At 45.8% G+C, this 23,850-nt stretch overlaps 1 protein-coding gene across 1 annotated transcript in view; it reads right to left on the reverse strand.

Moving 5' to 3' along the window:
- Positions 1 to 3,557: 3,557 nt before the first annotated feature.
- The window catches only part of MAP3K9 (mitogen-activated protein kinase kinase kinase 9), a 102,459-nt gene continuing 82,166 nt past the window's right edge, over positions 3,558 to 23,850 (reverse strand). The window contains exons 8-11 of the mRNA XM_075331068.1: positions 16,555 to 16,714; positions 15,821 to 15,924; positions 11,269 to 12,060; positions 3,558 to 7,906 (exon numbers count right to left, since the gene is read on the reverse strand). Coding sequence (XP_075187183.1) covers positions 7,431 to 7,906; positions 11,269 to 12,060; positions 15,821 to 15,924; positions 16,555 to 16,714 — 1,532 coding nt within the window. The 3' untranslated portion in view covers positions 3,558 to 7,430. The remainder of the gene's footprint in view (positions 7,907 to 11,268; positions 12,061 to 15,820; positions 15,925 to 16,554; positions 16,715 to 23,850) is intronic.

Consider the following 23,850-nt stretch of genomic DNA (forward strand, 5'->3'; position numbering starts at 1 on the left):
GTCTTTCTCCAGCATAATGAAGACCTGTAACAGATGACGTTTCGAACTGCTATGACAGAATAAAGAGGATGGATTGAATCCGTCACCTTTTGGGATGCTGTCCATTTATTGGCTTTGCTGTCATAACAGCCGATGTTTTGACCTCATAGGTCTTTCTGCAGCATGATGAAGACCTATATCAGGTTGAAACGTCGGCTGTTAGAATAAAGAGGATGGATTGAATTCTTCACCTTCTGTGATGGTGTCCATTTTATTGACTTCCTGGAGAAAATTCTGGGGTGTCTGGCAGTGGTTTTCTGTTCCTTCTCCTATTGCCAAGCAAGCACGGTGTTGAAGGACGAGAAAGCTGCCGATAGTAACAGGGTACCAAACGCTCGTTCTAAGACCCATGGGCTCCTTTAGGCATATCTTGAAGGTTATAACAATTCTGTAACAAGCATAGTTTATATTAACGAGACAATCCAGCATCAGTCGGCTAATTCAGTCGTCCACCATGTGGCACGTAGTCATTTATTTCATGACAATATGAAGGCATACTTGTTACTCTTCCCAAAAGAGGCTTCTAATGACCACTTCAAGTCTCAAAGGCCGGTTATACACATCCATAAAACACCGACCATGCTCGCATCGCAATACCCGGGCCTGACCGCCGGTCTCTTGACCCAACCATAACATAGGCTTGTATCTCTGGCGGCAAGTAGTGCAATCCTTAATTTTATCACTCTGAAGAGAGTCCTACAGTCCATAGAAAACTATGGTGGGGTAAAGTAGTACACTAAAATTTTGGGATCCTGCCAAACATCCGAAAAGCCAAAGTGGCAAAACCAAGATTAACATAAATCTTCTTGAGTAGTTTCTGAATACATTTTTGGCTTTGGAAAAACATACAGCACCAATCATATACAGCACTAAAAAATACCCTGTGCGGGAACATTACACAAGGTAACTCTTAAAAAGTTTCTATTTGACTCTTTGCAATCTCATGAAAGTAATACTGCTATAAAAATGGTAACATAACAAAAACATACAAAAAACAGATTCACACATTGATACTGTATATTAAAACGCATCTGGCCAAGAGTTAAACATCTGCAAGTCAAACATTATAATAAAGGGATAATTACTCAACACAAGCCAAATTTTATGTACTTTAGGTGTTATCTCCTGTAGTCACCGCCGCCCAAAATTATGCACAAAACAGGCAATATTCAGTGTTATTCGTTTACGTGGTATAAACCTGGATCGTCTATAGAGAGCAAAGAAGAGGAAAATAATTCAGAATTTGTTTCATGGAAGTAGAACAAAAATATATAAAAAATGTCAGATTATAAAAAAAGAAAAATACTAAAAATCACTCCAAAAACACCGAATAATATATACAGTACATACCAAAAGTTTGGACACACCTTCTCATTCCAAGAGTTTTCTTTATTTTCATGACTCTGAAAATTGTAGATTCATATTGAAGGCATCAAAACTATGAATTAACGCATGTGGAATGAAATAAAGTGTGAAACAGAAAATATGTCTTATATTCTAGGTTCTGTAAAGTAGCCACCTTTTGCTTTGATTTCTGCTTTGCACACTCTTGGCATTCTCTTAATGAGCTTCAAGAGGTAGTCACCGGAAATGGTTTTCCAACAGTCTTGAAGGAGTTCCCAGAGATGCTTAGCACTTGTTGGCCCTTTTGCCTTCACGCTGCAGTCCAGCTCAACCCAAACCATCTCGATTGGATTCAGGTCTGGTGACTGTGGAGACCAGATCATCTGGCGTAGCACCCTATCACTCTCCTTCTTAGTCAAATAGCCCTTACACAGCCTGGAGGTGTGTTTGGGGTCATTGTCCCGTTGAAAAATAAATGATGGTCCAACTAAACGCAAACCGGATAGAATAGAATGCAAGATGCTGCGGTAGCCATGCTGGTTCAGTATGCCTTCAATTTTGAATAAATCCCCAACAGTGTCACCAGCAAAGCACCCCCACACCATCACACCTCCTCCTCCATGCTTCACGGTGGGAACCAGGTATGTAGAGTCCATCCGTTCACCTTTTCTGCGTCGCACAAAGACACGGGGGTTGGATCCAAAGATCTCAAATTTGGACTCATCAGACCAAAGCACAGATTTCCACTGGTCTAATGTCCATTCCTTGTGTTCGTTAGCCCAAACAAGTCTCTTCTGCTTGATGCCTGTCTTTAGCAGTGGTTTCCTAGTAGCTATTTTACCATGAAGGCCTGCTGCATAAAGTCTCCTCTTAATAGTTGTTCTAGAGATGTGTCTGCTGCTAGAACTCTGTGTGGCATTGACCTGGTCTCTAATCTGAGCAGCTGTTAACCTGCGATTTATGAGGCTGGTGACTCTGATATACTTATCCTCCGCAGCAGAGGTGACTCTTGGTCTTCCTTTCCTGGTTTTTGCCACTGCACTTGGGGACACTTTCAAAGTTTTCCCAATTTTTAGGACTGACTGACCTTCATTTCTTAAAGTAATGATGGCCACTCGTTTTTCTTTACTTAGCTGTTTTTTTCTTGCCATAATACAAATTTTAACACCTCTATTCAGTAGGACTATCAGCTGTGTATCCACCAGACGTCTGCACAACACAACTGATGGTCCCAACCCCATTTATAAGGCAAGAAATCCCATTTATTAAACCTGACAGGGCACACCTGTGAAGTGAAAACCATTTCCGGTGACTACCTCTTGACGCTCATCAAGAGAATGCCAAGAGTGTGCAAAGCAGTAATCAAAGCAAAAGGTGGCTACTTTGAAGAACCTAGAATATAAGACATATTTTCAGTTGTTTCACACTGTTTTGTTAAGTATTTCATTCCACATGTGTTAATTCATAGTTCTGATGCCTTTAATGTGAATCTACAATTTTAAGAGTCATGAAAATAAAAAAAACTCTTTGAATGAGAATGTGTGTCCAAACCTTTGGTCTGTACTGTATGTACACAAAAATGTGAGACTTTTCAAAAAGTCACAATTGATAAATTCAGCCGTAAAATATCTGGAAACCTCAAATCCCACCAACAATTATGAATGGGAAAAAAAAAAATTGGAGTCTTGCATAAATTATTGAAAGGGGTTGTCTTGTCTTATTTTTTCAGTCCATAGACTGATAAAATAAACTGAGCTTTACTCGCCTGTCCCCAGGTCCTGTTTTTGTGCAGGCCTTTATTTATTGTCTGTAGTGTTGAAGTCACATTTACAACACTTGTAACCGCTGCAGCCAATCAGTAAAGGGGTATTCCCATGTCGAAGATCTTACCCAAATATACAGTAGGTGTAATAATAATATTAGCAAATTCCTCCCATTAGAAACGTAGTATAGTTCTCCTGATATAGCAATGTCTTAACCTCATGTGCAGGGCATTGCAGCCTAGTTGCTCGTGGTCATAACATGGATACCTATGCTATTGTAATGCCCTGCACTTAAGGTGACATAGCTAAACAGAAGAACTATACTACATTTCTGTCACCTTAAGTGCAGGGCATTACAATAACTTAGGTATCCATGTTATGACCACGAGCAACTAGGCTGCAATGCCCTGCACATGACGTTTCTGTCACCTTAAGTGCAGAGCATTACAATAGCTTAGGTATTCATGGTTATGACCACGAGCAACTAGGCTGCAATGCCCTGCACATGAGGTAAGACATGGCTATATCAGAAGAACTATACTACATTTCTAATAGGAGGTATTTGATATTATTAGTATTATTATTATACCTAATACATATTGGGACAAGATCTTAGAGATGGGAATACCCCTTTAACTGAATAAAAAGACGGGTGAAATATTGACTGCATCAGCGTAAAACCATGGAAGTGTTGATGCTACAAATAATTCTGAAACGTGGCCCCTTGTGGACGGACACCAACAATTTTAGAAAAAGTTGAAGAATGGATGTGGCATTTTATCGTCAAGCTTACAAAATGTATTTATTGCTTTCCACCATGATTAGAAGAAAGGAACATCCAGCAGGACGCCGCCGTGCAATGCCTTGCTGGATAATACAAGACAATTAAATTGTTGTAAATGGGTTATTGATCGGTAAACGCTCATTCCGCAGTCAGAAAGAAAATATGATTCTGGCGTCTCAGTAAGTAGATGTTAATATGATACCGGAGGAATCAAATCAAAATGTTATCCGGTGGAGCGCAGACACAATTATCCATTGCTTTAGTGTGCACTCGTCTCTGGAAAGAATATCATACTTCATATGTCGTATAAACTACTTTATCTTGTACAGATCCCAGGTCACAGAATGTGTTTAGTCTCCGCTATTCCCTGGACATCGGCAAGTTCAGAGAGATTTTGAGCTTAAATCATTCAGCATTCCCTGCTTATTCAGTGTCTGTATAGATTTAGCTGATGGATGACCCCTTTTAGGGAGTGTGCCGGTTAATGCTTTGTTGTTCTGAGAACTAGCAAGTTTTGTGAATGCAGTACATTACAGGCTCTGACCCCAGGTAAGGACAAGCGGAGTGCAGCAATAGGCCAAACTAAAAAGAAATAGAAAGTAACCAGGCACATTGCGTCTGATCTGGTTATAGAGAACGAGATGATGAGCAGATTGCTCTATAGTTTGTGGGAAAAGTTGCAACTTGTAACGCTGAAATCCAGCCTGCTCTTTGTATGCTGAAGTCCAGTGGGCGGTACTACTCGGTGGTAGTCCAGTGGCCGGTCCTACTCAGTGATTGACACCGCCCACTGGACTTGCATAACCAGCAAGAACTTCAAATCACTAAGTTAAAATTTATACAGACTATTCCACAAAACTACATAGGATGAAAACACCATCTAATAGCTCCACAGCCAACAAATATTCTAATTAAAGTATTAAAACGACTCAAATTTGTCCCCTAAAAAAAAAAGTTTGATCTCACATATGGCTATCAGGATTAAAAACATAGATGCTCTCATGAGTCCATAATGAGAAGAAAACTATCGCTAATATAAAAGGTGGGGAGAAAGAGGGAATTCCAGGTAAAATTAGCATGATGCGTTTCGAGCACAACTGCATAAGTTCTGCTCGAAACACGTCATGCTATTTTATTTTTTCCCATGGATTTGTTTGTGTTTTTTCTTTAAATGATGTCCAAATAATAAAAAAAAAAAAAAGTTAACGCTTCATTACCTGGAAGAATAATGGAATCTCCTCACTCTTCCATTTATCGCTGTGCCGCATCGGATGGATGAGCATCCACCAGGTTTGATTAGCCCCAAATCAATATGGATTTTTAAGCGTTGAACTAATACTTCATGATAATATAATGCTTTTGTACCCCTACAGCATCATGTCAACACTGGTCGATGTACTGGTGAGAATTTTTTTTTTTCAGCAGAAGTAATCTGAGGAACAGGAGGACGAGCGGTTTGCTCATTCGTCTGGCACACGAGCGCCCCCACGAACGTCTTCTAAACTGCTGCCTATATACTTTTTTGCAGGAGAAATTCAGAAACCGCATTCAGGATCCCCCAATTCTTGGATTTGCTCCTTTTACATTGGTATTTTACAGAAGAACCATTCAAAGCACCATTATTATTACGGTTGTTTTAAGAGAGCCTAGAGAAACTTAAGAGGTGCGCCTTAGGCTAGGTTCACATTTCCGTACTTTTCAATCCATCAGGTCCGTCAGTGACGGATCAGTCGTTTTTTAGATGTCAACTGACATGTTTTTCACAGGATTCCTGTCACAGGAATCCTGTCAAAAAACTGATCCGTCTGTGTTTGGGACAGCCCAGTGGGTGTGCGAAACATGCTGGGCATGCTCAGTAGAGCATGACGGAATCCAGCGCTGGATTCCGTCGTAAGACGGATTACGATGGAATCCAGCACCATAGACAAACATTACAAGCTTGACGGACTGCGACGGATTCCTGCGCGGTGTGTTAATTTTGACGGCCTGAAAAATGTTACATTCTGCATCGTTTCCGCCCTGCGGTCAGTCCAAAAACGACTGACCGCGGCGCAGCGGATGCAACGCAAGGTCATCAGTCACAATCTGCCACTAACACAAGTCTATGGGACACAACAGAATCCGCTAAACAGATCCAGTTGTTTACCAGAGCCACGGATTGAGACTGATACAATTTAACGGAAATGTGAACCTAGCCTTAGTCAGGGACTTCGCTCTGGGGTCTAACAGGGATGAGAATTGGGCATAAGATGGACATTTTAGCCAGAAATCAGAATATAAATCTAGACAAAGGAGGACGGGGGGAAAAAAATTGCTAATTTCAATGTTTGGCTGGACCTTCAAAAAACAAAAAAAAAAACCAAGAAAAAAACAAAACACATTAACGCGTAAATTGTTTTCTGAAGAAAACGGCAAAGTGGGTCAGTGTGGGTCAACTATGACAAATATTTCTTAAGCCCTACGTCAGCTCAGTCACACGTATACATTATAATTCACAAACGTCTGTAAAACTACGATCACCCGTCAGCCCAGAACTACAGCGATCCCAACCCCATCATTCAGCTCTGCAGCATGCGGATCACTACGCTACTCTATTACGATACGGACCGGACAAGAGCACCGATATCTAGGCCTTATATATATATATATCTTTTTGGCGAGGCAGTAAGGAAACCATTTCTGTGTGTATACTAGAAATAGCCATGTACTGCAGCTCATACAGTCAATTCATGACTTATTAAAACCCCCCAAAAAAACAAAAAGGGGTGGTCTGGTATTTGATAATAATAGGCTACCCATGCACATATGGAGGACAATAAAAACAGCGTTGTCAAAGGTGAGCAATTGTTAAAGCTGTAGACGTAAAAACAAAATAACACAAAAAAAAAATAATATTTGTGTTTCTTTTAGTTCCAGTGTAGGTTTGAGCCTAATATATGACATTTCCACTGCCAATAATAGCGGAAGGGACAGCAATGTCGATCAACACCATCAGATTCACCGACAGAGGGCACTTATTCAGAAGTTAGCCACAATAAATACATAAAAAGACACACGTTTGCATATATCATTGTGTGACATAAAACAATAGAAATGGGAAGAATAGGTACTGTACAGTGTTTGACTGGAATGGAGAAAGAAAAAAAAAAAAATTGGTCGTCAACGAAACTTCAGCAGTAGGAGAAAAATTAAAAAAAAAATAAAAATTTGGGATACCTGTTTCAGATCTGGTTAATTTTTCAACATGGGGAAAAGAAAAAAAATTAATGACCGATAAAAAGAAGCTCTTGCTGGGTTGTTGAAGTTTCTGAATTTAGAGTATTGCAAAGTCTTCGAGCTGAAAAGGCGTATTTAAGGAGTATTTAAGGATAATCAGGGCGAGCAGCATAATGACTACATTTCATATTGCCTTCCAGTGATCTAATGAATCCTCAAAGTGCATTCAGTGCAAGATACGCGGTCACGTCACACGGCTGCTGGCTGCAGGTAGATGTGCCGCTTTAAGACCAGAACTCTTGTTTTTGTTCACAGGTTGTCGTTTTGAAGGTTTTAAGTTTGGTTCTGCACAGCGGAACAGTGCTATCCTGACTCTGGCCTTCCACGTCCACATCCAGTAGTGTTCGTTCGCCTATAGGGTGAGTCACGTGAACAGGAATGAAACCAGAGAAGCCCGGCCTCTCCTCCACCGTGCTCCCGCTGCTGCTGGCAAAGCAGGAGTCCATGTTGCTTGGGGTTTCAGTGCATGAACTATTAGCAGGGGATTCACCCCGGTTTCTGCTCGGGGATACAAACCACCAGGAGTCCAGTCTCTGTCGGTTGGTGGAAGGTCGAGGTCTTGGAACAAACTCTAAAGTTTTGGGTCTTTCCAGTGCAGAATCTTGCTGAACATTCCAGCGCCGAGGAGTTGGCGGGAACACCAAATTGGGGTCGGGAAGACGGGGAACCTCTTGTGGATCTCGGTTTGGAGACACAACATCTAAAATTAGGAGAAACAAGAATGTTCTTTTGGATGAGATGTTTAAAGTGAGGCTCAGATCATATCTGCATAGAGTTTGATGAGAAAAAAAAAAAAAAAAAAAAAAAGCACCAGGCAGAACTCAACAGACCCAAACGTCACACACACACACACACACACACACACACACACACACACACACACACACACACACACACACACACACACACACACACTTTTTGGATTGTAAAATGCACTTTTCCTCCCAAATATTTGGGGAAAAAAAAAGAAGGGTGCTCATAATGCTAAAGTAGTTTACCGGGAGGTGGAGAATGGGGGCTTTGCTGGCTGCAGTAAGAGCTGTTTGGAGCAGGGCGGTGCGGGCTCTTGGCTGAAGATTTTATCTGCACACGCGCCACCTCCGGCCCATTGATCTGCCGGCAGCGGACTAAAGAAAAATGGCGCCCGGAGGTGGCACATGAGATCTCAGCTCGTCATTGAGCCGAGAGCTCAATCTGTGCACACGCCGACTCCGGGCGCCATTTCTTTGAATCCCGCACCACCGACAGAGCATCTGTGACACCTGCCGTACTACCTACAGCCAGCACGGCGCCTGCAGCCAGCACAGCCTCTGCAGCCAGCGCAGCCTCCGCCGCCAGCACAGCCCCCACCGCAGCATCGCCCTACTCCAGCAGTGCCCCGCCTTCTGTGACCCTGCTCCACCACCACGTGTGTACAGTCACGTATATAATAGCAGGGACTTAAACTTAACCTTTAAATATAACATATAAAATCGAATATCAAACAGTGCAGTTCAACATACAGGAAAAATGCCAAAAAGGCAATAAAATAGATAGATCTCACCCGATCTTTCTCCACAGGTAAGGATGAGCACCAATTAAAAGGAGAGGAATCACAGGCTGGAATCACCAGGGTCAGCAGTCAGGTTATCATGTAACAGCCCCTGTCGTGCCCCGTAAATAGACTTCCGCCCTGACAAGGGCAGCACCCTAGTAAGCTCTCTGCCCCGCACCCTCAAAGAAATGCCCTCCCGTACCACCGTCTATCTCTGCAAACATAAGTTTCTTTACCTGAAACTTTTATACCAATTCCTGCCACTGCAGGTGGATATCCTTCTCTTCCCTTATGAACTCTCTTTATTGAGCGGGAAATGCATTGCAACTGCAGGTGACATCTATTTTATTGCCTTTTTGGTATTCTGTATAATGCAATGCACTGTTTGATATTCGATTTTATCTGTTAGATGAAAGGTTAAGTTTTAGTCCCTGCTATTGTATCTGTATTTTTAGGACTACTGAGCGTTATCTGTTTTTGTTATAGTCATGTATATACATTATATTTATGCCATTGTGGAGTGGCCAAAGATCAGTACTACTTTATATTCCATCTGTTACCCAGAAATTCTTGATTATACATGTGTATGTATGTATACTACGTGTGTATAGTGATATAGATATCTCTCTCTCTCTATATTATATATATATATATATATATATATATATATATATATATATATATATATATATATATATATATGTGTGTGTGTGTGTGTGTGTGTGTGTGTGTGTGTGTGTGTGTGTGTGTGTGTGTGTGTGTGTATGTATGTATGTATGTATGTATGTATATATATATATATATATATATATATACATATACATATATACATATATACATATATACATATATACATATATACATATATACATACATACATATATACATATATACATACATATATATATACATACATATATATATACATACATATATATATACATACATATATATATACATACATATATATATATATATATATATATATATATATATATATATATATATATATATATATATATATATATATATATATATATATATATATATATATATATATATATATACACATACATATACATACATACATACACTAGCTGTACTACCCAGCTTCGCCCGGGTTAATAACTGCTGTTAACAAAATAGAATGTATTAACAAAAATGTATTCTGCACACAAAAAACACAAAACAAATAGATAGAAATGTAATTATAATGTCTGCCTCTCTGTGTCTGCCTGTCTGTGTCTGCCTCTTACCCTGTCTGTGTCTGCCTCTTACCCTGTCTGTGTCTGCCTCTTACCCTGTCTGTGTCTGCCTCTTACCCTGTCTGTGTCTGCCTCTTACCCTGTCTGTGTCTGCCTCTTACCCTGTCTGTGTCTGCCTCTTACCCTGTCTGTGTCTGCCTCTTACCCTGTCTGTGTCTGCCTCTTACCCTGTCTGTGTCTGCTTCTTACCCTGTCTGTGTCTGTTTCTTACCCTGTCTGTCTGTTTCTTACCCTGTCTATGTCTGTTTCTTACCCTGTCTATGTCTGTTTCTTACCCTGTCTATGTCTGTTTCTTACCCTGTCTATGTCTGTTTCTTACCCTGTCTATGTCTGTTTCTTACCCTGTCTATGTCTGTTTCTTACCCTGTCTATGTCTGTTTCTTACCCTGTCTATGTCTGTTTCTTACCCTGTCTGTCTGTTTCTTACCCTGTCTATGTCTGCCTCTTTCACTGGCTGCATTGTGACACGCCAACATTCCATATAAGGGCGTGGCTGCGCATTCCTCTGAAGTTCTGGCTGCACTGTGGCTCCCAGCTCCATTCGCTTTAATGGAGGCAGGTTTTTTGTCGAATAACTAAAGTGCGGGGTTAAAATTTCCCCTCAAAACATAGCCTATGACACTCTTGGGGTCCAGACGTGTGAGTGTGCAAAATTTTGTGGCTGTAGCTGCGACGGTGCAGATGCCAATCCCGGACATACATAAATACATACATACATACATAATACATACATACACACACACACACACACACACATACACACACATTCAGCTTTATATATATTAGATATAAATCTCTAAAAAAAAAAAAAAATCACTATACACACACGTAGTATGCATACATACACGTTTATACACACAATGTTTACATTATCCATACACACATACATACTGTACATGTGTATATATAATACACTATACATACATGCTCGTAATATCCATACATATGTATAAAAGGCAGAGCTGTGAATAATTCTTTACCGCTCCCACTTTTAAAACCCCAAATCTAAAAGTTCCACTTGCATTGGGACTGGGCCATGGGCAGTATGATGCAGGCCCCTCATTACAAATATGTTTTACTCAGACGTGTTGCCGTTTCAGAGATATACATAGTTAGAAACTGGCGCCAGGGAAGGGGTGACTATTCGAGGAGGTAGATCACCGCCGCCAGCTTCCCACCTCTCGCTCAGCTACACAGACACGACGAGTTTCTCCCCGTGTGTAGTCTAGAACCACTAGGAATAAAACATGCTATAAAACTTACTTGATCCGGTACAGCTTACTAAGCAATTATTGGGCGACGTCCCATTACTAATGACTGGGATGGATTTTATGGCACCATCTGAGGGGGTTCTTCGGTGTTCCTGGTGAGCTCGGGAGTTTACAGTCACGTGAGTAGGAGTCAGGGACTGGTTAGGGTCCCGTTTAAAAGTTTCAATGTGAATGTTCACCAGTGGATTGCAGACAACCGGTGCTGGCTCCTCCACAGGACTGCTGGGCATCTCGTAAACTACTATTTCATCACTGTCTGAGCGCAACAGGGAACGAGTAGAATTACATTCAGATATGGAAGACAGGGACTGCATCGTGATAGAGGTTGTTGGCTCTACCGGATGAGACGGAGAATCTTCTTTCCGAAAAAGTTTTTTAGAGGGTGGGCTGGTGCTTCTCCGGGGACGGGCGGCCCGCTGAAATAAACTCTCCTTTTTCTTCTTCTCTTCTTTTGGTTCAGGCTCGTCTTGACCTAGATTGCATTTACCGGCTTCTAACAGGTCAAAGCCAAGCCCCACAGTGGCAAGAAGAGCGCCACAGCCCAAGAGAACCATGGAGCATCTCTTGTGCTGAGAGCCACGCTTCAGGCTGTTGGTGGGAGTCAGCTGTGGAGTGCTCGTAGCAGAGTTCACCGGGGTGGGATTCTCACTGGTATCGCTGAACGGCCCCTCCACATCTTCTCCTTTGTGGAACGGTATGCAGAGGTAGGATTTGTTTGGAGTGGGTGTTTGGGAATCTTTGACATCCACCTGATTCACAAATGGCTCAGTGGCATTTTCAGCTTCTACACAAAGCAAATTTGGAAAAAATAAAAAGCATATCAGGCAACCATGATATTCACAGTATAGAAGAAATATAATACACTTTCATTATGCAACCAACAACAATATCTGAGCCATTAAAACATTGTTTTTTCGCAGAAGGTGCAGGTGAGGAGAGTTAAGGCTGCTTTACACGCAACAACATCGCGAACGAGATATCGTTGGGGGTCACGGAATTCGTGACGCTCATCCGGCTTCGTTAGCAACGTCGTTGCGTGTGAAACGCATGAACGACCGTTAACGATCAAAATTACTTACCTAATCGTTGATGGTTGACGCGTCGGTCCTTTCCAGATTATCGTTGCTGTTGCAGGACGCAGGTAGTTCGTCGTTCCTGCGGCAGCACACATCACTATGTGTGACACCGCAGGAACGAGGAACATCACCTTACCTGCGGCCGCCTGCAATGAGGAAGGAAGGAGGTGGGCGGGATGTTACATCCCGCTCATCTCCGCACCTCCGCTTTATTGGGTGGCCGCTTAGTGACACCGCACAAACCTCCCCCTTGGAAAGGCGGTGATTCGCCAGCCACAGCGACGTCGCTAGGCAGGTATGTGTGACGGGTGTAAGCGATGTTGTGCGTCACGGGCAGCGATTTGCCCGTGAAGCACAACCAACGGGGGCGGGTACGCTCGCTAGCGATATGGATAGCGATATCGCTGCGTGTAAAGTGCCCTTTAGTGTCCTCCTTGGCTTTTCTGCTTTATTACCCTAATCAAACCTGATCGTTAAAAGACCAATCTGAGCTTTTTAAAGACTTTTTTTCCCCCAAAAACCATATTTAGTGACGCAGGGTTTCACAGCTATGCTGAGAGTGTGAAGCATGCATTGGGGTCTATGTGAGTTTAATGCACTGCACTTTGTGGTCACGCGTAGGGATCTTGGATGTCATCCGTTTTCTTACTGTCGGACTCCATCCTCAATTAATACAATACAAGCATAGGTTTTCTTAGGTTGGTGAGGCTTCTCAGCAATCATCCCTATATGTAGATTGTCATTATTAGCAGTCATGGTGCTATTTAAGCCCTTAATCGTCTATCGAACGCTGAGGTAGGACACATAATTTGCTGTTTCGCTCTGTCTCCTACACATCCTGATACTATTACGTCAGTGTCTTCTATAAGTGCTGGATATGATCAAAACCCCACTAACAGATTTTGCAGTATGGCGGAGGGGTGTTGCGGATTATGGGAAATCCTGGAGTCCTCACAACATAATCATCTTAAGGCCGCTTTACACGCTACGACATCACTAAAGTGATGTCGTTGGGGTCACGGAATTTGTGACACACATCCGGCCGCGTTAGCGATGTCGTTGCGTGTGACACCTAGGAGTGATTTTGAATCGTCGCAAAAACGTGCAAAATCGTTAATCGATGACATGCCCCCTTATTCCTAATTATCGTTGCTGATGCTTGGACGATCTAGTTCGTCGTTCCTGCGGCAGCACACTTCGCTATATGTGACACCGCAGGAGCAAGGAACCTCACCTTACCTGCGGCAACCAGCAATGAGGAAGGAAGAAGGTGGGCGGGATGTTACGTCCCGCTCATCTCCGCCCCTCCGCTTTGATTGGGTGGCCGCTTAGTGACGTTGCTGTGACGCCGACCGAACCGCCCCCTTAGAAAGGAGGCGGTTCGCCGGTCACAGAGACGTCGCTAGGCAGGTAAGTATAGTGTGACGGGTGCGCGCAATTTTGTGTGCCACGCGCAGCGATTTGTCCGTGACGCACAATTGATGAGGGCGAGTACGCACGCTAGCGATTTCGCTAGCGAGATCGCAGCGTGTAAAGCGGCCTTTACAGCGCTAAACCTAAAACTATATCACATGATCCAAACGGCAGGATAACCCCAGGACAAAGTGTGAGGACAAGTAACAGGTAAAGCTTGAGTGAAGGAGTTTTAATATTTCTTTTTTTTATGTTAAATATCCTTCTGAATTGTCTACTAGTTATACAAGGAGGTTGATACATCAAACCTTTTAAGCCAGTACTCTGTCGGAGAAGCTTTGAACAACTTTAAAACAATAAAAACAAATATTAAAAATCCGCATCTTTAATAATTTTTTTACACCTGCTTAAAAGGGAACCTGTCACCAGATTTGTCCCCTATAGATTGGGGCCACCACCACTAGTGAGCCCTTATATACATCATTCCAGAATACTGTATATAAGAGCCCCGGTCGCACTGTAGATCATTAAAAACATCCTTTGTAATACTCCCCTGCGGGGCGGTCCGGTCTGGTGGGTGTCGCTGGTCCAAGTCCAGCACCTTATCTCTTCTTACGATCGCCATCCTCCTTCCCTGCTCCGTGTGAATGATTAGTCTTATGTGATCCACACAGTGTTTCCATCGTGATCCTGCGCACTTCAGAGAAGACAGAGCAAAGTATTGTAGTGCTTATGTGTGGGCGTTCTTTGACCTTTCCCAGCGCCTGCGCATGACAAAACTTTGCTCTGCCCTCACCAGGGCACAGAGAAGTGCACAGGAGCACAACGGAGGACACCGTGTGGATGACATAAGACGCATCATCCACATGGAGCTATGAAGGAAGAGAGGAGATGCCGGACTGAGCACAGAGACACCTATTTGACCGGACCGACCTGCAGGTGAGTATAATAAAAGATCTTTTTAGGTTATACAGAGCGCCCTGGGCTCTTATACACAGAATACTAGAACACTATATATAAGGGCTCAGTAGTGATGGTGGCCGCAGCTTATAGAGAACAAATCTGTCAACAGGTTCCTTTTAAAGTAGCTCTGGGAGGAGCTGGAGTGGGGTAGGGTCACGCCTGAACATCAAATTCATTAAAAGTGGCGGCGTTCCTTAAGACTGGAGAAGCATTTCTGGTGAGGCACACATCACTAATAAGATGTATCGAATGCATTAAGATGTGTGCTCCTAATGAATTTGGCCCCTCGTACCCCAGGGTGCGCTTCATTTAAGGCCCCGTTACACGCTACGATTTATCTGACGATAAGTCGTCGGGGTCACTGTTTTCGTGACGCACTTCCGTCGTCGTTAGTGACGTCGTTGCATGTGACACCTACGAGCGACTCCGAGCGATCGCAAAACTAGTGAAAATCGTTGATCGTTGACACGTCGTTCATTTTCAAAATATTGTTAGTCGTTGAGAATGAAGCAGACATATTGCTACGTTTGACACCCTGCCAACGACGAACAACATCGTTAGTGCGTCCATCATCAGTGACGTGGGCGTGTCGTTACGAGCAATGCTCCTCGCCTCCTCCGCTCTGATTGGTGTCACGCCAGGGTGTATGCTATGGACAATTATACGCCTCTGTTGTTGCCGGAATCGTTGGGAGGAATGCTGTGTGACTGTGTCCACACGACCGGCTTGGTCAAACAATATATCGCTGAACGATGTAGCGTCGTTTGTGAGATGTGTACGTGTGACCGCTATGACCGCTACAGAATAATCTATGAGCGATCTCGGCAAATCATAGCAACGATCTGGGCGTATCACATCGCTAACGAGATCGCTAGCGATATCGTTGTGTGTAAAGCGGCCTTTAGGCTGGCGTGCGCAGATCTTAATGAATCTATACCAATGTGTTAATCTCAGAGACAGATCACGTGTACATATACATTATTTATATTATATATACATACAAACATAAATACACACATACATACATACATACAATACTTTTGGTTTTCTTCCAATTCACACTTTGTGCGGCTGAGCGCTCATGTTGCTTACCTGTCTCAGTCACAGTGGTGAATCCAGGAGCAGCAGAAGTTTTCGTTGGCTTCCCGTGGTTGGAGGAACTTGAAGAACAAGACTTTGCGCTTTCTATAGATAACCTGCAGGTTAGAGAAACATTATTTCCATGATTTCAATATTTTTAATAAAAAGGATCAATCTGGTAAGTTGCTTCAGGACAATTGTGCAACATCCTGGGGTCAGATCACAGCATGCCCTACTGGCTCAATAGTGCGAGTGGGCCGCGAGGGGCATTTTGTACTCAAGAATAGGAATCTACTATAGGGTTAGACGGTCTGTAATAAGGCAGGACTGATGATAAATGTATGCTGCCTAATGGGAACTAACCAACCAGCCACAAGAATGAGGGTCCCATAGTCTCGTGTTGATGGAATAGTGTGCACCATACTGCTCCATTCACCAACAAGATCTTTTGAACTGAAGAAGATAGCTGAGCGCTGTACTTGGCCACATCTTCCAGTCCTGTAGTGGATAAAGAGGTAGTGCATATACCTGACCACCTTCCACATGGAAGACAAGACTTTTTTTTTTTTAGATCCGTGGCAGTCCCAGGAAGATATACATTTATCACCCATGGTTTGGACAGATGATGTTCTTAATTAGGGTAAAGCGCCACTAAAATTGTACCAATGTGTCTGAAACCGTTCCTGCTGTAGACTATCATGTTTTCATACACTGGCCTTTATATTGCACGTGGGCATTATAACAGCACTCGCCTGTCCTCGCCACCACTGGAGTCTTTACTACCCAAACTGGCCGGAGCCCAAGGACGAGACTTTTTCTTGGTCTCCTTCTTCTCCTCGTCTTCACTTTCGTCTTTCTGGCCACCAGTGCTGCGGTTTCTTGATTTATTGGAGTCTCCTGGGGTCACTGTGAGATGAAAAATATATAGTGAGAATAAGCAGTGCCAAATCCGTGAGGAGACAACACATAAGCCAACGGCGGTGATACACCAGCAAAAAAAAAAAAAAAAAAAAAAAAAAGGCTCTATGATCTATTGCCAGGATAAAACCGGAGGTCGTGTTAGTCACGGGGCAATACATTCATACAACCAAGAGACCAGAAATGTAATGCCCCGAATCCTCTATAATTTAACATTCCTACCCAGTTTTAGGATTGTTCACATTAATCATTGCCGTTGATTACTTTTTTCTTTTGGCATCTGATGCAGTTTTGTGCCACATTTTTCAAGATGCCGCAGAACTTTCATGTATTTTGTGTAAACCTAAAAATGTTTTTTTCACATTTTTAATCCTTTTTGCAATTATTTAGTGCAAAAAAAATTGCATGTTTGCAAAATAATAGAAAAAAAAAAAAAAAAAAAAAGTGACAATTTTAGGTGTACCTAAAATCCATCCAGTGGGAGGACCGGAATACATTTGTGGGTGGAAACCAGCCGGAAACCCCAAATGTTGCACATATTGGTAATTAAAAAGCAACAAAACAGGTGAACACATTAGGAAAACTTCTGAAAAGGTGCAAAATAAATGAATTATGTGCGAATAAAACAAAGGCAAAATACACCAAGCCCTTAAAAAAAAAGTGCAAATGCATAATGAATCGAGCTGTAAGGCCATGTGCCCACATTGCTTTTTTGTGTGCTTCTTTTCTGCACACAAAACGCATTTCTCTATCGCTTTCATTGGGGGACACAGGACCATGGGGTGTATGCTGCTGTGACTAGGAGGCTGACACTAAATGAACATGCACACTGCCAGGGAGGAGCTAACTCCCTAGCAGTGTACACCCTGAGCCAGAGGCGGATCTAGTTTTTTGCTTAGTGTCGTAGGAGGCTGAAGTGGGCCCATATCTCTGTGGGCCAACCTCAGCCTAGGCTATTCCTTTTTTCCGTTTTTTTGCTATTACGGCGCCGCTCAGCCTTCTCATTTTCTATTCTTTTGTCTCTTCTGCAGGGTTAAAGTCCCTGCAACAGAGAGCACCCCTCCCCTTCTTCATCCCTCCGGGTACCGTCCCCAGGCGTGTTAAAGCTCGAGACACGAGGCCCTCATCCCCCTCCAGCCCTACGGTACTGTCCCAGGGCTGCTTGGGGTAGAGTGTTTTTAAGGGCACACTCCCCGTCCTCCCCTACGCTACCGTCCCAGGGGTGTTTCTGGTGGAGGCAGCGAGGGCTCTCTGCATCACCAGTGGCTCCCCCATCCAGGACCCGGTGAGGATCGCAGGTTTCTGCAGCACAGGAGCGCTCAGCTGCTTCATGCCTCCCCCAGCGTTTACCCTTCTACCCTGGGCCCAAGCAGAGGATCCGGTCACTGAAGCGCAGGAGCGCTCTGCAGTGTTTCCCACAGCTCTCCAGCATCCTCCCCTGATGTCTCCCAGGGGCAGACTGGACTCACAGGCAGCCGCAGCAGGCAAGGATGGGGCCGAGTATCAGAGCGACACCGCCAGGACGCAGGCAAGATCTTCACCGCGTGCAGCGCTGCGCTTCCGGCGGCCGCCCACTAATTTAGTCCCCAGTTTGGGGCCTACCTCAGGCCGGAGCGCTCCGTCCCCCCCTGTTCTCGCGCGCAATCTCCCGGCCACGCCCCCCCCGCATTTTCTGCCCGTAGACAAGCCGGCCAGTCCCTCAGCACGCCCCCCGCAGCTAGAGAAGAGAGAAAAAAAAGCCCGCGCTTTCTGCAACTGCTCACCTCAGCACAGGCAGGCAGGTAAGCAGCGGCAGCATTATTATCTGGTACTGTCCCAGCTACTCTGAGACCCCTGCTGACCTGGGAAGGACACAGGACCTGGGTGAGTGCTGCTCCTGATTAGGACCAGCGACTTTTTATCTTTTTTCTCCCTTCTTCTTTCTTTTCCTAGCTCCTGTCTCCTCCCTAGTGTCACTAGTGAGAGTATCCTGAGCAGCCATGCCTAATTATAAGTCTTCCCGATCCAAACAGGCCCCCTTTATAATGTATTTTGCGTGCTCGTCCTGCAACAAAAAATTCTCCCAAGGCCAGGCTACGCCCCTCTGCTCGGCTTGCGTCCCTGACCTACAGCCCACGCAGATTGTCCCAGATGCCGACAGCCCCCCCCCGTCCCAGTCGCTACTGCAGCAGTACAGGACGCCCTGGGCTCCAATGCGCTCCCTCCCCCGAAGTGGTTGACTTCCCTCTCCCAGTCGGTGGACTCTCTTTCAAGGGCGTCGCTGTCCATCGCGCAGGCGTTGCAGTCGATCCCTACACCCAGCCATGCCCCCCAGGTCCAGCAGGACGACAGTCGGTCTGGCCCAGACCCGGCTACTGCAGCGCGGAAGCGGACCCGCACAGTCTCCTCTTCCAGTTCCCCCCAGAGGTCTCTCTCCCCTCCAAGGCCCGAGTACCACTCGTCTCCGGGACCGTCTGATCTTTCAGAAGAGTTGGATGCAGCCTCACTGCTGGACTCGGATCAGGCAGCCGATGTCAGGCGCATGGTGGATAGTCTGGTCGAAGCGGTGAATAAAACACTGAAGCTCCAGACAGACTCCGTCACCACCCAGGGCTCGCAAGTATCCTTCAAACGGGTTAAGCGTGCCCACAGGCATTTCTGTGACCATCCAGAATTTGCTGAGATTCTACGCAAGCACAGACAGCAACCGGACAGGATATTCAACAATGGTAAGTCGATTGATTTACACTATCCCTTCCCTGAGGATCTCAGGAAAGAATGGGCAGGCTCACCTGTGGTCGACCCTACGGTTTCCCGCCTGGCCTCTCGTACAGTTCTATCTCTGCCGCACGGGACATCTCTCCTAGACGCCACGGATCGGAACAACGAGAGATTCGCCCATTCGGCTTTTGAAGCGGCAGGCGCGGCCCTGTCGCCTGCTTTCGCCGCCGTCTGGGTAGCTAAGGCCATGGTGGCCTGGGCCGACACCCTCCGCAGAGGTCTTCGCTCAGGGTCTAGCGATCCCGAGTTCGCCAACATGGCGGCACAGATTGCTCTAGCGGGTGAGTATATCATTAACTCATCTGTCAGCAGCCAACTGCGCAGCACAAGCGGCTAGCAACACGGTGGCAATCCGTCGGGCGATCTGGCTCAGAGCCTGGAATGCAGACGCGGCTTCTAAAAAATCCCTTACCGCCCTCCCGTTTGCAGGAGGTCAGCTGTTAGGGGACAGGCTCGATCAGATTATCGCCGAGGCTACGGGAGGAAACAGCACCTCTCTTCCACAGCTGAGACCAAGACGTATCCCGCGTCGCCAGCCGACCTCAAGGTTTCAGCCTTTTCGCAGCTTCAGTTCCACTACACATCCTAGGAGGAACAGATCCCCGCAGAGAAACTGGAAGAACCAGTCCTTCAAATCAAACCCTTCCTGGCGTTCTAGGCCACGCCAGCCAGCCAAATCAACATCCAGATCACAGCGCTACCCCACCAAATGACTTGTGGTCTTCGCGCGCCAGCGCAGACCAGGTGGGCGGGCGCCTTTCTCATTTCCAACACGTCTGGCTGCCTTCGATCACGGACGCCTGGGTCAGAGAAATTCTAGTCTCAGGGTACAAAATAGAGTTCTCATCAATTCCTCCAAGTCGCTTTTTCCTCTCATCCTCCCGAGTCAGACGCGCAAGCTCGCCCCTTTTTTCACGCCATCAAATCTCTGCACCGCTCAGGGGTCATGATTCCAGTTCTAAGTTCGGAACGTTTCAAGGGAGTCTACTCAAATCTCTTCGTTGTCCCCAAAAAGGATGGCACTGTGCGTCCTGTTCTCGACTTCAAGATTCTCAACAGATACGTCAAACCCCGAAAGTTTCGCATGGAGTCCCTCCGATCGGCGATTGCCTCCATGGAGGTCGGCGAATTCCTCGCCCCTCTGGATATACAGGACGCATATCTGCACATCCCGATGCCCATCAGCACCAGAAATTCCTGCGCTTCGCTATAGCAGATGATCATTATCAGTTTACTGTCCTATCTTTCGGCCTCGCGTCTGCGCCACGAGTGTTCACGAAGGTCATGGCTGCTGCCATGTCTATCCTACACTCCAGAGGAGTTTTGGAAATCCCATACCTGGACGACTTGCTGATCAAAGGGTCTTCTTTCAACGACTGCCTCCTAAGTGTTCAGGTCACCATCGATACTCTGTCCCGACTAGGCTGGCTCATCAATCGGAAGAAGTCCTCTCTGACCCCGGCCCGCCGGATTACCTTCCTAGGCATGGAGTTCGATACCATCCAAGGACGCGTGTCCCTCCCACAGGAAAAGATTGTCTCTCTCCGGAAGGACCTCCAGACCCTCCACCACTCCAGAGCGGTGTCCATGCCCTTTGGTATGAGAGTCCTTGGTCGGATGGTGGCGGCAATAGAGGCGGTTCCATTTGCCCGCTTCCACCTTCGTCCCCTTCAGCTATCCCTGCTGAACAAATAGGACAAGTCACTTTTTACCTTAGATCGCAAGATACTTTTTCCCCCGGAAGCCCGCCGCTCGCTTCTTTGGTGGACCAACAGCCAAAATCTTTCCAAAGGAATGTCATTCTTACCGGTACACTGGCAGACAGTTACCACCGATGCCAGTCTTCTGGGCTGGGGAGCGGTGCCCCATCAACACACGGCTCACGGTCAGTGGTCCTCCCAGGAAAGCCGGCTCCCGATCAACGTTTTGGAGATCAGAGCGGTCCTCCGAGCCCTGCAGACGTTTCAGCGCTTAATACAGGGATCGCCAATCAGGATACAGTCTGACAACGCCACGGCGGTGGCATACATCAATCACCAGGGCGGCACGAGGAGCGTCATGGCAATGAGAGAGGTGAAGAAGATCATACAGTGGGCAGAGTCTCACCACTCCAGGATCTCCATGGAACATATCCCCGGCATGGAAAATTGGGCAGCCGACTACCTCAGCAGACAGGGTCTGGCGTCGGGCGAATGGTCTCTCAACAGAGAAGTTTTCGAACAGATCTGCCACAGATGGGGGACTCCGGATGTGGACATGATGGCCTCTCGGTTCAACAATCAAGTCCCACAGTTCATCTCCCGTTACCACAACAAGCAGGCGCTAGGAGTAGACTCTCTCATTCTTCCGTGGAATCAGTTCAGACTACCATTCATCTTCCCACCGCTTCCACTGATCCCAAGAGTCCTCAAGAAAATCAAAACAGAGGGCATTCCAGTGATTCACATTGCCCCAGAATGGCCCAGGCGAGCGTGGTTCGCAGAACTCGCACAGCTCATCGCAGACACCCCATGGCGGCTCCCAGATCAGCCAGACCTGCTGTCTCAGGGTCCGCTCTTCCATCAAGATTCAGGGGTTCTCAATATGACGGCATGGCTCTTGAATCCTGGCTACTAGCCCAGTCAGGTTTGCTCCAGAGGTGATACAGACTATGGTCAGGGCTCGAAAGCCTTCATCGTCAAAGATCTACTACCGCACCTGGAAGGCCTTTTTTCAGTGGTGCGAGGTCAACGGCAATTCCTCCCCGTTAGTTCTGTCACTCCCGGCGCTACTGGCTTTCCTTCAGGCAGGTTTACAAGCGGGTCTCTCGCTGGCGACTATCAAAGGGCAGGTTTCGGCTCTGTCTGTCCTTTTCCAGAGAAATCTAGCATCGCCTCCACAGGTCAAGACGTTCATCCAGGGAGTCGCCCATCTGGTTCCGCCCTATCGTTCTTCGCTAGAACCATGGGACCTTAATCTGGTTTTAGGATCCCTCCAACTGGCTCCATTTGAATCACTCAAAGAATCCTCATTCTCACACTTATCCTGGAAAGTGGCCTTTTTGGTGGCGATCACATCAATCAGGAGAATGTCTGAACTGGCAGCTCTTTCATGCCGGTCACCTTTTCTGGTTTTCCACCAGCACAAGGTTGTCCTGTGCCCGTCTCCTGCTTTCCTGCCGAAGGCAGTGTCTCCTTTTCACCTGAATGAGGAGATCGTGCTTCCATCTTTTTGTCCGGCACCCACTCGCTCCTTGGAGAGGTCACTGCACACTCTGGACCTAGTGCGAGCCCTCAGGACTTGCGTCTCGAGAACTGCGCCTTTCCGCAAATCAGACAACCTGTTCGTCCTGCCTTCTGGCTCCAAGAGGGGCATGCCGGCGTCCAAGGCTACCATTGCAAAATGGATAAGGTCAGCCATATCAGAGGTCTACCGGATCAGGGACAAGTCCCCTCCGAGGGGAGTAAAAGCCCATTCCACCCGTGCAGTTGGGGCGTCTTGGGCAATCAGACACCAGGCGTCAGCCGAACAAGTCTGCAAAGCCGCCACGTGGTCCAGCCTTCATACCTTCGCCAGGTTTTACAAGGTCCACACCCAGGCGTCAGCGGATGCCTGCCTTGGGAGAAAGGTGTTGCAGGCGGCCGTCGCACACCTATGAAAAGGTAGTATACAGTTGGACAGAGCTTTCTCACAGAATTTTTTGATTGTTTTTGGATCTGTAGGATTGCTTCTGTACCCACCCAAGGACTGCTTTTGGACGTCCCATGGTCCTGTGTCCCCCAATGAAAGCGATAAAGAAGGATTTTTGTGTACTCACCGTAAAATCTCTTTCTCTGAGTCTTCATTGGGGGACACAGCACCCACCCTGTTTGGATTGTGAGGTCTTAGTTAGCCGGATGTTCCTGGTTCTTTTCGGGACAATGTGTTTTTTCCACCCGGCTATTATACATTTATATATACGTTTTCATAAGGTACTGTGTTTCTCTTGGTATTACCTTGTTTAGTTATGGTTGTTCAGGTTTCCCCTACTACTGCTTGTACACTAAACTGGCGTAGATCCGCCTCCGGCTCAGGGTGTACACTGCTAGGGAGGAGCTAACTCTTTTTATGTTCACTTAGTGTCAGCCTCCTAGTCACAGCAGCATACACCCATGGTCCTGTGTCCCCCAATGAAGACTCAGAGAAAGAGTTTTTACGGTGAGTACACAAAAATCCTTCTTTTTGGCAGGAAAAATCCTGCAGAAAAAAAAATTGTAGTTTTTTTTTTTATTGCGTTTGCACATTTCACTTGCTTTTTTTCTGGTAATGGCGATTGTGGGAGTTCCTGCGCTGTACCACCGTGATTGCCGTCGGATCTCTGGCTGATGTTACAGGCAGGACCCAGC

The sequence above is a fragment of the Anomaloglossus baeobatrachus genome, chromosome 12 (genome assembly GCF_048569485.1).
Source record: "Anomaloglossus baeobatrachus isolate aAnoBae1 chromosome 12, aAnoBae1.hap1, whole genome shotgun sequence".
Lineage (NCBI taxonomy): Eukaryota > Metazoa > Chordata > Amphibia > Anura > Aromobatidae > Anomaloglossus > Anomaloglossus baeobatrachus.